At 59.0% G+C, this 14,285-nt stretch overlaps 4 protein-coding genes across 4 annotated transcripts; 2 read left to right on the plus strand and 2 right to left on the minus strand.

The window, feature by feature from the left end:
• Nucleotides 1–283: 283 nt before the first annotated feature.
• SPE1 (Ornithine decarboxylase) lies at nt 284–3,061 on the minus strand. The gene is made up of 2 exons (XM_047987144.1): nt 1,668–3,061; nt 284–1,602 (listed from the first exon to the last, which is right to left on the minus strand). Exons 1-2 carry the CDS (start codon nt 1,948–1,950, stop codon nt 536–538), a joined length of 1,350 nt encoding a protein of 449 aa, XP_047843128.1. The 5' UTR covers nt 1,951–3,061; the 3' UTR covers nt 284–535.
• A 3,955-nt stretch (nt 3,062–7,016) lies between these two features.
• On the minus strand, nt 7,017–11,442 carry CYM1 (Mitochondrial presequence protease). Its single transcript, XM_047987145.1, has one exon. It carries the CDS (start codon nt 11,251–11,253, stop codon nt 8,233–8,235), a length of 3,021 nt encoding a protein of 1,006 aa, XP_047843129.1. The 5' UTR covers nt 11,254–11,442; the 3' UTR covers nt 7,017–8,232.
• A 754-nt stretch (nt 11,443–12,196) lies between these two features.
• JDV02_005824 (uncharacterized protein) lies at nt 12,197–13,832 on the plus strand (the record flags this gene model as incomplete). Its single annotated transcript, XM_047987146.1, has 5 exons — nt 12,197–12,389; nt 12,452–12,723; nt 12,788–12,936; nt 13,013–13,256; nt 13,317–13,832. 5 exons carry the CDS (start codon nt 12,197–12,199, stop codon nt 13,830–13,832), a joined length of 1,374 nt encoding a protein of 457 aa, XP_047843130.1.
• Nucleotides 13,833–13,880: 48 nt separating this feature from the next.
• JDV02_005825 (uncharacterized protein) lies at nt 13,881–14,180 on the plus strand (the record flags this gene model as incomplete). The annotated part of the gene is made up of 1 exon (XM_047987147.1): nt 13,881–14,180. The coding sequence occupies one exon, from the start codon at nt 13,881–13,883 to the stop codon at nt 14,178–14,180; it is 300 nt and encodes a 99-aa protein (XP_047843131.1).
• Between the last annotated feature and the right edge of the window lie 105 nt (nt 14,181–14,285).

A 14,285-nucleotide genomic window follows, 5' to 3' on the forward strand; every position in this document is an offset into this window, starting at 1 on the left:
AAAAGTTTGGGCGGGGCAACCAGCGTGATCCTGGCGCACATGGATCCGTCGTCAACGGGCACCAGCTCCGACGTCTGGCGAACCTGGTTTGGGCTGCAACGCGCTTCGGGCTGCTAAGCTACAACCCACAGCTTCTCAAGCTCCATGCCCGTCGCCAGCTATGCGTACCAGAGAGGTGTCTGTCTCATTGCGGGACGGCCGCTGCATGTCTTTCTCTGTGCATGCGCAGCAACACTGCTGCAGTACGGACGTGTTTGTTTGCATGCATGCATTTGCGTATCGCGGGGTGCTTCACATGCCAGATAGCATGGCACATTCATGCGCCGGGCCAAGTCGTTCATGATATTAGCGCCAAAGCTATAACATTGTCGTCTAGACCATATCTCTCTCTAGATTGCTGCCTTCTATCATGTGGTTTTTTCTTTCGTTATTTGCAAGCAAAAATAATTCAACCTTCTCTTTCCAAGCCTCCAGTGTGTCCAGCTTTTTCAACCATAGAAGTGAAGAAGAATGCGACCAAGTCAGCGCCTGGTCCTCAGAGGCCCAGGAGCGCCTTGGCACCGGGCTCGCTACAGACGTAAATGACGTCGTGGGCGTTGGGGAAGCCGTTGAACTGCGTGGCAGAGCACTTGGTGTAGGCGCCCATGTCCTCAAAGTACAGCCAGTCGCCAACGTCGAGGATGGAGTGAAAGCGGGTGCTCTCGCTGATGCGGTCAATGCCGTCGCACGTCGGGCCCCACACCGAGTACTCGACGCCTTCGCCAGCGCCGCACGGCTCCGCCTCCGGCGTGTTGTAGAGCGTCTCGCCGTTGCGGCGGAGGATCTTGCCAACGGGGTGCTGGTGGTCGAACATGATGCTCGAAAAGTTGCCGTACACGCCGTCGTTGACGTACACCATGTAGCCCTTGCCGTCCAGCGTCGGGTCCTCGACGGTGCGGCGCGCAATGATGTTGCAAGCAATGGTGAACGCCGCAGAGACAAAGTAGCGGCCAGGCTCAGCGATGATGTCGACGCTGCACCCAGCAGGGAAGAACTCGTCGAGGGCGCTGTCCAAGACGCCCGCCATCTGCTCAAAGGTGTCGCCGCAGAAGCCGCCGCCAACGTCCAGGGTGCGCATGGCGAAGCCGAGCTCGCGGCCCTGCTGGAACACGGTGTGGGCGTCTCGGACCGCCTTGTAAAAGGCCATGGGGTCAGAGGCGCCAGACCCAACGTGGAAGCTGACGCCGACGACGCTGAGTCTGAGGCTCTTGGCTAGGGCCAGCAGGCTCTCCGTGGTGTCCATGGCGGCGCCAAATTTCATGCTGAGGCGGCACAGGCTCGACGTGTCATCAGTCATGATTCGCAAGAACAGTTCGGCGCCCGGGAACAGCTTGGCAATCTTATAGAGCTCATCGGCATTGTCGAACGTCATCTGTTTGACGCCCACAGACTTGACGTAGCGGACGTACGAGTTGGTCTTGCATGGCTGAGCATAGATGATGCGCTCAGGCGAGGCGCCCATGGAAAGAACCTGCTCGATCTCGGTCTTGGAGGCGCAATCAAAGCCGGAGCCCAGCGCGGCCAGGAGTCGCAAAACCTGAGGGTCAGGGTTGCACTTGACAGCTAGGCGAGGGCATTAGACCAAAAGGCTACATGGACTTGGGGGGGTTGGACGGTATGGAGCTCACCATAAAAGGGTTTAATGCGGGGAAGGGCCTTCTTCCAGCGGAGATGCTGCTTATAGACCTCGCCAAGGTCCGCGACAAAAAAGGTGTCCTCATCGCCAGGGTCGCACAATTCATGGTCGACCTGCTGGACGCGTTGGTGAAGAGCCTCGCCAATCAGTTGCTTGGGATCAACCACGGCATCGTCTTGAAAAAGCGTTTCGGCGACGAGCGGCTTCTTCATTAACATATGAGCATGATTAACATCTTGAGTGTAAGTCTCGATGACAGTCGTTGCCATAACCATATCCCTGGTGTTTAGGGGGTGTAGATCTTGCTGAGATGGTTTGCCGTGTGAGGTGGAAAAGATTTAGACTTCAATCGACCGTGGCGGGTGTTAGGGGGGTCGGAAGCAGTGACAGACTGATCCCTCAATGGACTGGCGAGGCCTCCTCGACTCTTCCTCGGCGAGAGGAAGAACCTCCTGGTTCCTCCTATGCGGCAGCTGGTGGGTGTCGGAGGACGACGGGGGCGGGGGCTGAGAGGGGGTCCCGTCTAGAGACAAGAGGGCGTGGAGGGAGAGCTTAGGCGCGTGCGGCGACGGCAGTAGCGGCGGGAGGAGGGATGGCGTTGATGATGTGGGATGTCTTTCGGAGGCTGAAATCTTGGTCACTGACGAAGGTCACGGCCGGGGGAGCCGTGGCGAAGCGGGTTGCCTTTGAGAAGACCAAAGGCAGTCGAGATGGGTGAGGGAGAAGGAGAGAGACTGTTTTTTGCGCGGAGAGCGGCGGTCAGCAAGTGGCTCAAGAGCGAGTTTTGATGGACGGGCGGACGGGGAGAGGGCGAGAAGATGTCCAAGCGCCAGGAAGCAAGCCAAGTCATAACAAGTTTGCCACCAGAGGAGGATCAGCAGCAGCAGCGGCGCAAGCCGGAGCTATAGGGGCAGCGACGGAAGGATGACGAGGGAATCAGCGAGAAAGGCAAGAGGGCACGAGGGTGAGGAGGCATAGGGCGGCCTCTCCGCGATAGGCTTCCGGCGAGGCCGTCGCGGAGGGTTCAGCCTCTCGGCCAGAATGGAGGGAGGGGAAAAACAACGCACGGCGGCGCGCATCGACAGTCTGCGAGAGAAACACCGCACCGCCAAACAGCCGCAAGCAACGGGAGGCGGCAGCGGCAGCGCCAGGCTCGAGTCTAACTCACCTTTGGGGTCTCAATTCCTCCAATAAAGCAGTCCCTGCAGGGCGAGGGGCGGAAAGGACGAGAGCTGACGCGGGCGAGTGCGGGCGTCTTTATAGATGTGCGGCGTTGCGGGTGTCGCGCGGGAGCGAGGCAGACGGGAGGCGTGGGCGTCGGTGACGATGGAGGAGAAAAGGACTGAAAGAAGTGTGTGTGCGTGTGTGTGCTCGAGTTGGACTCGTTTTGCGGTGACGATGGCGGGGCGCTTGCGGGCCGGGCTTAGGTTTTTATTGCGCCACGCCAGTGGTCAGTTGGTTCCCACACCCATCCGAGTACGTACCTGCACCTTTTTTTCCCGCTCTCTGTCTCGCCCGCTCGCTCCACCAGAGTTTTTCGCGCCTCGAACCCAAAAACTGCCAGGTCACCACCACCAGGTCCGTTGTGCGTCCTGCAGCTGGCCAGCCAGTCCCATCGCCGCCGTCCCTGTTTCGTTTCCGTCATCCCTCCACATGCTCGTCACGGCTCTGCCACTCAGCCAGCGACGCCATTGGCGCAGCGCTGCTGTGCGGCCTACTGGCCCCTCCGCTTCAGTCTTGCTCACCTTGTTTCAGTTGCTGCTCGTCTTTGATGCTTGCTCTGCCCTGCCATCCCAGCGCCTCCCGTCCGTCCTACACCCGGCAGAGCTGCCCCCCGGCCCATCCAAACTCGGACCGCCTTCCTGATCGGCAGCCACGCGGGTTGCAGCGCGGCAGCGTCTCCGGCCGGAACCCCAAAGGCGCGAGCGCGCTCAGACGGCGCGATGTTGCCGTGGCGTTTCACTCACCCCGTGGATCTTCTTCCCCCAAGAGCAGCACGCAATGCTAGCAGGAGCCGGAAAGCGATGCCGAAACATGCGGGCGGGTTTTGACGTGCCGGCGTGGCGGGTTCGCAACCGGGTCGGCGGGGCGGGCAGCCTGACGACTGACGACGACAAGCACCGATTTGCCTGTGACTGACTTGCTCTTTGACATATTGTTGCCGCAGACCCCGAACGACTGACTGGCCAGGCTGGCGATCGACCCTCGACGTCGCTGCTCATCTTGCGACGTCACGCAAAGGGGACGTGCAACCATCGCCGACAGACGCCGCCGCGCGTACATCCCATTTCCGGTCTCGAGCCTCGTTCGGCCACTGTCCGTCTGTCCGTTCGTTCGTTCGTCCGTCCGCCCGTCCGCCCGTCACCTGCCGTGCTCCGTACTCTCGTGCAGCACACTACCTTGGCTCGTCGTAGCCATCATGCTCGTAATGCGCGCGCGAGATACTTGCACCGCTGTATCGACCTACTTACTTGCCTTGCTTGCCCTTGGGCCCCTCTCGCCGCCCAACCGGGGTGCGTTTAATGCGCAATTAAGGGGGCGGAGCTGGGCGGCCGCCGTGATGAGCGAGGGCGGTGGGAGCAGCAACGCCAGAGAGCGTAGGGTAGAGAGGGAAGGAGTGGGAGGGGAAAAAACATCTCACCTTGTAGCTTTGCGTTCACGGGCAGCTGTCTCGCAACCTCGGCCAACTGGTGACGCTTTGTTCCTCTGAACGCTCCATTGCGCGTGCCGCTACGACCACCACAGTCGCCGCCCACCTCGCCCTTCTTTCTTGCTCCTCGTCGGCCCCCGGACGGATCAGGGCAATGGGTCGCAAGGTTGCCAACCGGAAGTTTGAGGCTACTGCGTTGGTAGTACAAGCCCTCGACGGGGGAGGAGGGGCGTGCAGCCCAAGATCGAGAGAAGAGCGGTGCCGTGTTCGGCCATGGTGGTTCTGCCTCGCCATTCTTTCAATCCGGCGCCCCCCCGGGGCGGTTCGATCTAAGCACTCTAACAGCAAGCCAGCAACTCATGGAACAGACGAATCCGCCCACGCTCGTGCCCCCGGCGGCTTCTCGCCGTTGCGTTGCATTGCATTAATTGCATTGCGTTTCTATATCCGTGTATGCTACGTACGTACTACTTCGCAAGCAGTGGCATGCCTCGGATGTCGCGGTCGCGCATGCATGACGCCTGCGGCGTTGTGCGGCTCATCATCACCACCACCACCACCACCATCATAATCATCATGAGGCTGTTTCGGCTCCGTCTCCGTCTTCGTCTCTCTGTAGCTCGCTCGCTGTGTCTCTCCATGCCCCGGAAACTACTCCATCCAGGCGCCCATCGACCTGCCGGGCATCTCGGAACACGGCTCATAGCACTCCGTAGTACAAAGCATGTTCAATAATCCCATCTGCCGTGCGAGCGCGCTACCGTGCGACCGACGACGGAGTTTGACCATAACAACGCGGCTCAGCCTAGGAGCTGCGTCACGTCGATGTCGTGCCATGTTTCGTCTTTCTCATCTCCCCCGTCTCCCGCTCGTCCCTCCCCTTCCGTTCCACGATTGCCGTGTGCCCCCATCTCAATCTCATCGTTGCCCATGGTGTTTCCGCAATCCCTAAAACCAAACCACGCCGGTTTTCCCCCTCCCCTTCATCCCACGCAGCACAGTAGCCAGCCACCTCATTGTTTGCTGCTGCTGCTGCTGCTGCTGCTTGTCGTGTCTCCCGCCGGCCCGTCACACACCCTTTTGCCCCTTGCATGCCAGCAGCAAGCAACCCCCCAGAGCGGGCGGTTCGTTTCGTACTTTGTGCCTACTGCGATGTGGTGGTGCTGGCGTAACCCATTTGCTACGTATGCTGTACCTAGGTATAAACTGCGCAGAGTACCAAGCAAGTACGGAGCACAGCAGCCGCGGCACCGTATGTATGTGTGTCTTTTTTCAACGCCATGGGCCTGAATTTCCCGCATCGTCACCGCCTCCTCCGGCCCGCTTTCCCTTTTCTCTCTCCTGCCCGCCGCTCGGCGCCGCCGTGCGTGCATGCGGCACGACAGTTCATCGTGGCTCCGTTGATCCGCCCTCCTCTGTCTACGGGACGCGCCCACAACACATCAACGGGGGGGGGGGCGATTGTCGGACAGGCAAGCGAGCGAGCGAGCAAGCGGTCGAGCAGGAGCAAGCAAGCAGCCAGTAAGTGTAGGAGGCGGCTAGCCGCCCACTGCAGGAGGAGATTCATCGTCCTTCTTCTTTCTCCTTCTTCGTGCGCTTTTTTTTTGGCCCTCAGCCCCCCCCCCCCCCAATCCCTCCCTGTTCTGTCAATGTCTGTCGGACCGCAGCGTTGCCAGCCTGTCCTCTTCTCCTCTCTCTCTCTCTCTTTGCTAGGTGCTGAGCGGGCGGGCGGGCGGGCGGGCGGGCTGCCTCCTTTCGACTTACACGCCCGCCGTCGTCCGTATAAGGACTACATGCGTTACGAAGTAGGTAAGAAGCCGCAGCGCGCACATGCAGAGCCACACACACACACACACACACACACACACACACACACACACACACACACGCACGTATTCTCAACGGGTGGTGGGCTGTTACCACTACCAAGGTACTGCCGATGAATCGGTTTCCCCCCCTCACCCCCCGCGAGTCTAACACAGCCCTATTTCGCTTGCATATATCCCCGATCTTATATATGCGCCCTTTTTGGTTGGAGGAAAGGGGGAGGGGGGAGGTCCCCTTTTTCAGCCATTTTCACTCATACGAATTATATCTACGGTCCTTTTTCTTCTTCTAGCTATATACATGCCATTACCCCAGAGAATGCCATGCGCCGCCAAGTATATCACTCGTCGTCCCCCCGCAGCTTCGCATGTATTTCCCTCATCGTCGCCCCCGTCTTCGGTTCCATTCTTTTTATTGCCCTTGGTGCCTGCGCGCTTTCTCCATGTAGTGTCCAGCCGTGCTTTCCTCTTTCCGTGCCAGGCACTGTAGCACTCACTGTGCCACGGCTGGATGAGAACCTAATTCCCTTCGTGGGCAGGTGCACCTATCCAAATCCCATCGTCGGCCGTTTCCCGCGCCGCCGCCCTCTCCCCAGAAATCGACGACGACCGACCGACCATCCATCATCCATCCATTGCCCCCCCTCTTCCCCGTGCGAATCCCGCCCCGGTGCCGCGACACATGCCATGCCATGCCATGCCATGCGCCAGCGAAACCCGCAACAACAGCAAGCAAGCTAGCCTCACTGCAACTCTTCCCCATTTTCGCTCCTACCTTGTTCACCTCTTCCGGCAAACGTCAGCTCGGTATTACGATTATTGTACGCTCACCTTCTTTGAACTATAATCCCCCCCCCCCTCTCCTGTCTCTCTTCCTCCGTGCGCACCATCCCATCGGTCCGTGCAACGGGGACATCGCGAAACCCCCCAGCCGGGACGACGGATGCCACCTGCCGTCTACCCGTCCCACGCCATCGCCACCGACGCCGACGCGGCGACACACAGACATGCGCACACAGACACGCGCACACCGCATCCCCTCGCCGAAACACCCAACGTTAGTACGTAGTAGCCAACGTAGCTTCCCGCCCCATCTTCGGAAAAAACGGCATTCATACTTTTCCGCCAGCCCTCTCTCTCTCTCTCTCTCTTTACAACTAACTTGTCAAGTCAACTGACTCAAGGCTCTCTTTTTTTATTACTTATCCAAGGTGTACCTATCGATACACGATACATTGTGCATGTGCCTGTGTTACCTATACCGACCTTGCGTAGCACCCTACCTGTACCTACTACCTAATAGTACTCGTCGGTATTGAGCTCAGGCATGTATGTATCTACGCATGTACTCTGCTCTTTAGTCCGGCAATCCAAGGCTCAAGGACTCCGGCTCTGATAGAACGAGCTCAACGTCCGCCACCCCGCGGCCGAGAAAAGTCACCATTGCACGCGCGCGCACTCGCTCGCAGACACACGCCCACGCCCGCCCGCCACCACCCTCCGATCCCACCGCCCCTTTTGCGCTTGGTGCATTTTGTTACGCTCCGCAGCGGGCATCGGGAGCGAGAGGGAAAGGAAGGGGAGGGAGGGGGAGCAAAAGGGGGTCTAGCAGAGGAGGGCAACGGAATGGGACGAGAACGCGCCCGGGGGGAGACTTCTGTCGGTGCTTGCTCTTGCGTTGCTCTGTGATCTCCCTGCCATGGCTGTGAGGAGCTAAAAAGGTCCTCGGCAGAAAGATGTATCGTATCTGAACGCGTACTTGCAGTTACCAACACCAATCGTCATCGTCAAACATGTGCCGCGCGCCAATTACCCATTACCCCAGCCGCACCCGGCTCACGTCCGAGGCCTCCCATCCCCACGACAAACTTGTATGCGTCTTTTTTTGGTCCTAGAGATGGGTCGTCTATACTGTCCTGTATGCTCGCTGTTTCCCCAATGTAAAGTACTGTACATATGTGTACCCCCGCCGTGTCGTACAGATGCGCAACATACCTGCTGCCGGCCGTCAATCGCCGCTGAGTCCGCCGGGGGTCGGGCGCGGTTGTGCTTGTTGCGTTGCTCGTCGTGAGCTCTCTTTGTTACTCGGCCGCGGCGCCCGGGACGTTCATCTCCTCCAACCGCCACGAGCCGTCCACCCAAGCCTGCTTCTCGCCCAGGAAAGCCACGCGGTCTTCCCCCTTTTCGACCGTCTCCACGAGGTACTTTTGCGCTGCCTCTCGCACTTGCTCCTTTGTCACGTCTAGGAGCTGCTCGCGCTTCTTCTGCTTCATCTCCTCCGTGATGCCCGAGAGAAACCTGGCCATGCCCTCCTGGTTCACCGCCTTGGGCGCGTCCACACTCTGGAAGACGGAGATCTTGGCCTCTTCGAGGTCTCGGTCCGTCCACTCCTTGTCGACCGCCCAACGACCCGCGTTTCGCATGATCCCCAGGGTGTTCTGCGGATTGGGGTCGCGGTACGAGTAGAACCCAAATAAACCGTCCAGCGGCTTGCACAGCGCCCCGCCCCCATATGCACCACCCTTTTCGCGAATCTCGTGGTGCAGGTGCTTGTGCGTCAGGAGATGTGAGAGGATCTGGAGGGGCGCCCCTTGCGGGGAAGTGTACGACACGGTCGGCACCGAAAGACCCCCATAGTAAACCTGGTAAGGCAAGGGGAAGAAGGTCTTGCTGTCCTTAGGCATCTGTCGTGGAGCCACGTTCTCGAGTCCGCCCAGGCCGCTCGGCAGGTTGGCCATGAACTTCTGGAGCGACGAGGAGTTATCTTGCACACTCTCTGAACCGCAAGTAACAGCCGTGCGCATCTTGTCGCTCGCCAAAGCAAACGATTGAATCCGCTTGAGTTTGCCAATGACATCCTCCAGCGCGTCCGTCTCAGGACGGCCGGCCAGCCTCGTCACCAGCTTGACCTGCGACAGGCCAGCAACTTGTTGTCGCAGCCACGCGCTGCGCGTCAAGCTCGACTCCGAGTACCCCACGGCGAATCGATGGCCGGATGAAGCAATATCATTGACCACGCCGTCGGACGAGGCCTGCAGCAGCTGTCGAATCCGTAAAGCGGCCTCGGGGCTGTCAAAGTTGGTTTCAAGGACTAGCTTGCGCAGGATGTCGTACATGACCGGCACGTTTCTATCCAGAGCCATGCCCGTGAAGATGATGCCTTCGCTGGACTGGTGGAAGTCGGTGGGAGACGGGGTCGAGTGGTAGCCAACGGAAACACCGCCCGTCTTGAGCTTGATGAGGTCCTCCAACTGCTCCATTGTCATGTCCTTGGTGCCGAGGCGCATAATGCTGTCGGTGAACAAGGGAATGAGCTCCCGGAGGTCGTCAGGCAGGTTCTCCAGCGTGTTAATCGCGCGGAAGTAGGTAAGGCCATTGGTGGGCGCCTCGTGCCATTGTATGGGAGTTCCGGCGAGCACTTGATCCCGGACGACCACCGGATCAACCGAGCGAGGGATGTCCTTGACATGAACTGTTGGAAGACAGCTGAGGTCCTCGGTGTTGGTTTTGTTCTGTTCCACCAAGAGCTCCTGCTCCTGCTGCTCAAACTGCTTTCGGGCATGCTCCTCACCGCCAGCCCGTGCAACGGCTTCGCTAATCTTGTCTGACAGGCGCGTTTGCTCCTCCTTGGCCAGCTCTTCCGCAAATGTGGGCGACGGCGCCATGGTGAAGGTCAGCGCATTGTCGTTGAGCAGGTACTTGTCGATGAGGCCCTCAAGATAGCCTCCTTGGGCGAGACGCGCCTGGAAGCCGTTGATCGTGTCGCTCCAAGCAAGGGAGTCAAATGGATCGGTGCCGTTGAACCATCTTGGCTTGAGTCTGTTGAGCATGGAGAAACCAAAGTTGGCCGTCTTGTGCTTGAGAGACAACTCGAGCTGATGCAGGGCGCCGTCAATCTTGGTCTGCTCGAATCCAGCGTCCCGTGCTTGACGAAGAATCTCTTGTACCTTGCCCTTGAGCTTGGGCACATCTGCTTCTTGAACGCCAGTCAGGCCAATGGAAAAGATGCCCCGCTTCGCCGAAGAGTCATAGCCCGCGTTGGGACTGAAGTCGAACCCCATGCCTGCTTCAATCAAACCACGGTACAGCGGCGAGCCATACCCATCCATCAAGAGGGTTGACAGAAGCGCAATGGAGAAGGACTCTAGCACATCCGTGGTGTCGCCCGTGATCCAAGACACGGATGTTTTATACTGCCGATCAGCGTCAACGAGAGGGTCTTGGGGTCCATAGAGTGTGACATCCTTTGGACCCTTCAACTCAATCGGCTCGTGGATCTGACCATCTGCCTTGATTCTGTCAAAGGTTTGTAGCCTGGCATCAACCTCTTGCAGGTGGTCTGCCAGCGGCATGTCTCCATAGGTGAAGAGTTTGGCGTTGCTCGGGTGATAGTGCTGGGCATGGAAATTCTTGAGCTGCTCGTATGTAAGATCGGTGATCTTCTGGGGATCGCCGCCCGAGTTGTTAATGTCGGGGAAGATGTGGTCCTGGAAACGGATGTAGTAGAGGTAGCCCGCGTCAGACATTTGACCCTTCATTTCGTTGTAGACAACGCCCTTGAAGACGAGCTTCTTGCTCTCTTCCGTTTGGCCGTTGGGGTTCTCTGGGCCAATTCTCCATCCCTCTTGGGTGAAGTCGGACTGCTTGAGCAGCGGATGCAAGGTCGAGTCGAGATAGACGGACATGAGGTTCTTGAAGTCTTGGGCGTTGGCCGTCGCAAACGGATAAAAGGTATGATCCGAGGCTGTGAAGGCGTTCATGAAGTTGGACAAGGTGCGCGGAAGCATCTTGAAAAACGGATCACGAATCGGATACTTGTCGCTGCCGCACAGCGTCGTGTGCTCGAGGATGTGCGGTACGCCGGTGGCGTCGGGCGGGTTCGTCTTGAAGCCGATGGAGAAGACATTGTTGCTGTCGTCGCGCGCGATGTGCAGGTAGTCGGCGCCCGTCTTGTCGTGTTGCAGGTGCAGGGCGGTCAGCTCGAGCTCGGGCACGTGCTTGGAGCGGACGAGCGTGAAGCCGTGTAGCTTGTCGCCAGGCTTCGGATATTGCGATAGCTCGGTGACGGCCTTGCGCGCCGCGTTGGCGGCGTTGCGAAGCATCGTGGCTGGCGACAGCTCGGGTCGCAAAGGATTAGCAGATGAAAGAACGAGGCTAGTAGTACAACATGGGTGATACAGAGCGAACGCGCGTTTGCCTAGATAGATGTAAAGGACAGACGGCGGCGGCCACAGATGGATTCGAAAGTTCTCCGGTCCGGCGACTTCACGATGCGGCGCTAGAAAAGAAAGAGAGAGCGGCCGAGTCTCAGCCGGGCTTGGATTGGGAGCCCCGATTATTAAGGCTGCAGCGCTACCAGTGGCCGAGCCTGCCATTCGAACCTCCACTGGGCAATTCTCGCGACGCCCAGCTGGCTGGGACTCGTAGTGGAGTGGATACCCTGACGGCCCCCCGGCCTTCCGGCTCCCAAGCTGCTAGCGGTGGACTCGTAGTCAGGCGGCCGCTGGCCCACCTGCTACGTAAAGCACTAACGCACAGCCCTGCTTGCCTCATCTTCGCCGCTGAAAACCACATCCTTCCAACGACGGCATCATCGACACATCGATAGCAGACCATCGGCGCCTCCTGCACGCCGCGGCTGCAGACATCAACTATCCTACATTGCATATATGTTCGATCGTGCCCTTCGACTGCGCTCGACGATCGATTGCTGCCCTGTACGACCCCTCATTCTCCGCCTCCTGCGTTCGACCCGCGCGCGGTCCACGTCGGCTGGCCTTCGCAACTGGGTTCTAACGCTGTGAATCTTTAGGACTCGACTCGCCCGTGCCCGAAGCGCTCGGCCCCCGATCGCCGCCTCTCCCTTCACACCGGCACAGGCCAGGACGCCACCCGCGAGTTGCAGCGCTGGCGACAACCAGGAGCGCTCTGCTCCCAGCGAACATCGCCGAACACGTGCTGCCAAACCGCCTTCCATGTGGCGACACCATCTCTCAATGACCTTCACCCTATGACGAGTCGAACAAGTCGATACACTCATGAGCGATGCCTTCCAGCCATTCGGACTCGGCATTGACCAACGGTCACGACCATGCCCATCCCCCGCCACCTACGACCGGCAAAAAGGGCAAGGGCAAGAAAGCCATGGACTCCAACGAAGCCTCGCGGCTGCTGCAGGCCCGAATCTCGCAGCTGGAACAGGACGCCGCAGGAGAAAAGGACCAGGAGCTTGAAATTGGTACGTGGCGAGGACGTGGTCGGAAGCGTCCCGGCGACAGCTGCTAACACCCGTGCGATCAGAGCGAGAAGTCAAGCGAGCCAACCGCGATCTCATGCAGCAAGTCGCCAAGATGGACGACATGCAAAAAATTGACCACCTGACGAAGCGTTCGAGCGAGCTGCTGGCCGACATGCGGCGCTTGGACAAGGAGAATCAGAAGAATAAGAAGCGTGGTGACCTCTTGCAAAAGGAACGTGATGCCAACCGCACGGAGCTTAGCAAGACTGTGGGCCTTAAGGAGAAGCTCGAGAAGTTGTGTCGTGAACTGCAGCGAGACAATAATAAGATGAAGGTCGGTGGCGGCGGGCTTTGCGACGGGGGCCATTGGTTGACATGCGCTGACGCATTGGGTCCAGAACGAGAACAAGGACCTTCAGACCACGCAAAAGCGCAACAACGCGAGCTGGGACGATAAGTTTGCCTCTCTTCTAGCGAAGCTAGAAGGCTACCAAGAGGAGAAGGACACGCCTCGAAAGCAGGTGGTTGATATGGAAGTGGAGGAGCTGTAAGCAGGACCTTTCCTTGTCAATGGCGGTGCGCCGTATACTAGGTGCACACGGGTGCTAACCAGTTGCCGACAGATTCCGAGTCCGCTTCAAATCGTTCATCGAGCAGTACGAGCTGCGTGAGCTGCACTTTCACTCGCTTATGCGCAGCAAAGAACTTGAAGTGCAGTATCATCTTGCGCGTTACGAGCGCGAGAAGAAGAACGCAGAGGCCGAGGCCAGCAAGGCTCGCCAGCTCCAAGGACAAGTGCAGGCCTTCACCAAGACAGAGACGGAGCTGCGCAATCAGCTGAATGTTTACGTGGACAAGTTCAAGCAGGTGGGTAGCCCCGCGCCGCCACACTCCCCCAGACCTTGATGGTCTGACACAATAATACAGGTCGAGGATACTCTGAACAACAGCAACGACCTGTTTCTGTCCTTTCGAAAGGAGATGGAGGACATGTCCAAGAAAGGTAAACGACTGGAGAAGGAAAACGAGGCGCTGAAGCGACAAAAGGAGGCTACGGCAGCCAACATTATTCGCATGGCCGAGGAGCGCCAGGACTGGAAGAAGAAGGTGGACGCCGCGGAGAAGAAGACGGAGAAGCTTATGAGCATCATCCAACAGATGCAGCAACAGGGCCGCAAAGTCCCCGCGGGTATGACGAGCGCGGTGGAGAGTTGCTACCCGAACGGTCAGGGGGGCGGCGGCGGCGACGGCGAGGAGAGCGACTACTCTGACGAGGGCGACGAGGAAGGGCTTAGCGAGTTCGACGACGACGACACAGAAGAGGAGACGCAGCCAGCGGAGCAACCAGCGCGACCCATCACGTACGGACCTGAACGGCCGCCGCAGGTACAAGCACCGGGACCGGCGCAGACGCAGGCGCAGGCGGCCGTCAACGGGCACTAGAGGGCGGTCGTTTCGGTCAGGCCCCGGGCGCCGGACGCTGCACCGACCATGGCAACTGCTTCTTCTTCTTCTTCTTCTCCTCCTCGTCCTCAATCCGGATCCGCCACTGAGTCTCTGGAGGCATTCGAGCGCGTGCACGCGCTGCTCCGGCGCTACAACGACAACCCCGAGGACGTACCAGACATGGCGGAGCAGATGAGAGCCCTACTGCCAGACAGCGTGTTCATCCGTGATCTGAGGACGGAGGATTGGCAAGACATAGTTCGGTACCATCTGCGGCGGTACGACGTGGCGCGTGCCGTCATTGACCGGCACCTGGGTGCGCCGTCGTCGCCGGGACGGAGATGAAAGCGGGATCGTCAAGCGGACCGACGGATGGTTGTTTTGTTAGCTCTTTGTGTGTACGAATCAAGGCCGTTACGTAGTATTTGTTAGCTACCGTACCTACGGGGC

This window comes from Purpureocillium takamizusanense, chromosome 5 (genome assembly GCF_022605165.1).
Source record: "Purpureocillium takamizusanense chromosome 5, complete sequence".
NCBI classification, from domain to species: domain Eukaryota; kingdom Fungi; phylum Ascomycota; class Sordariomycetes; order Hypocreales; family Ophiocordycipitaceae; genus Purpureocillium; species Purpureocillium takamizusanense.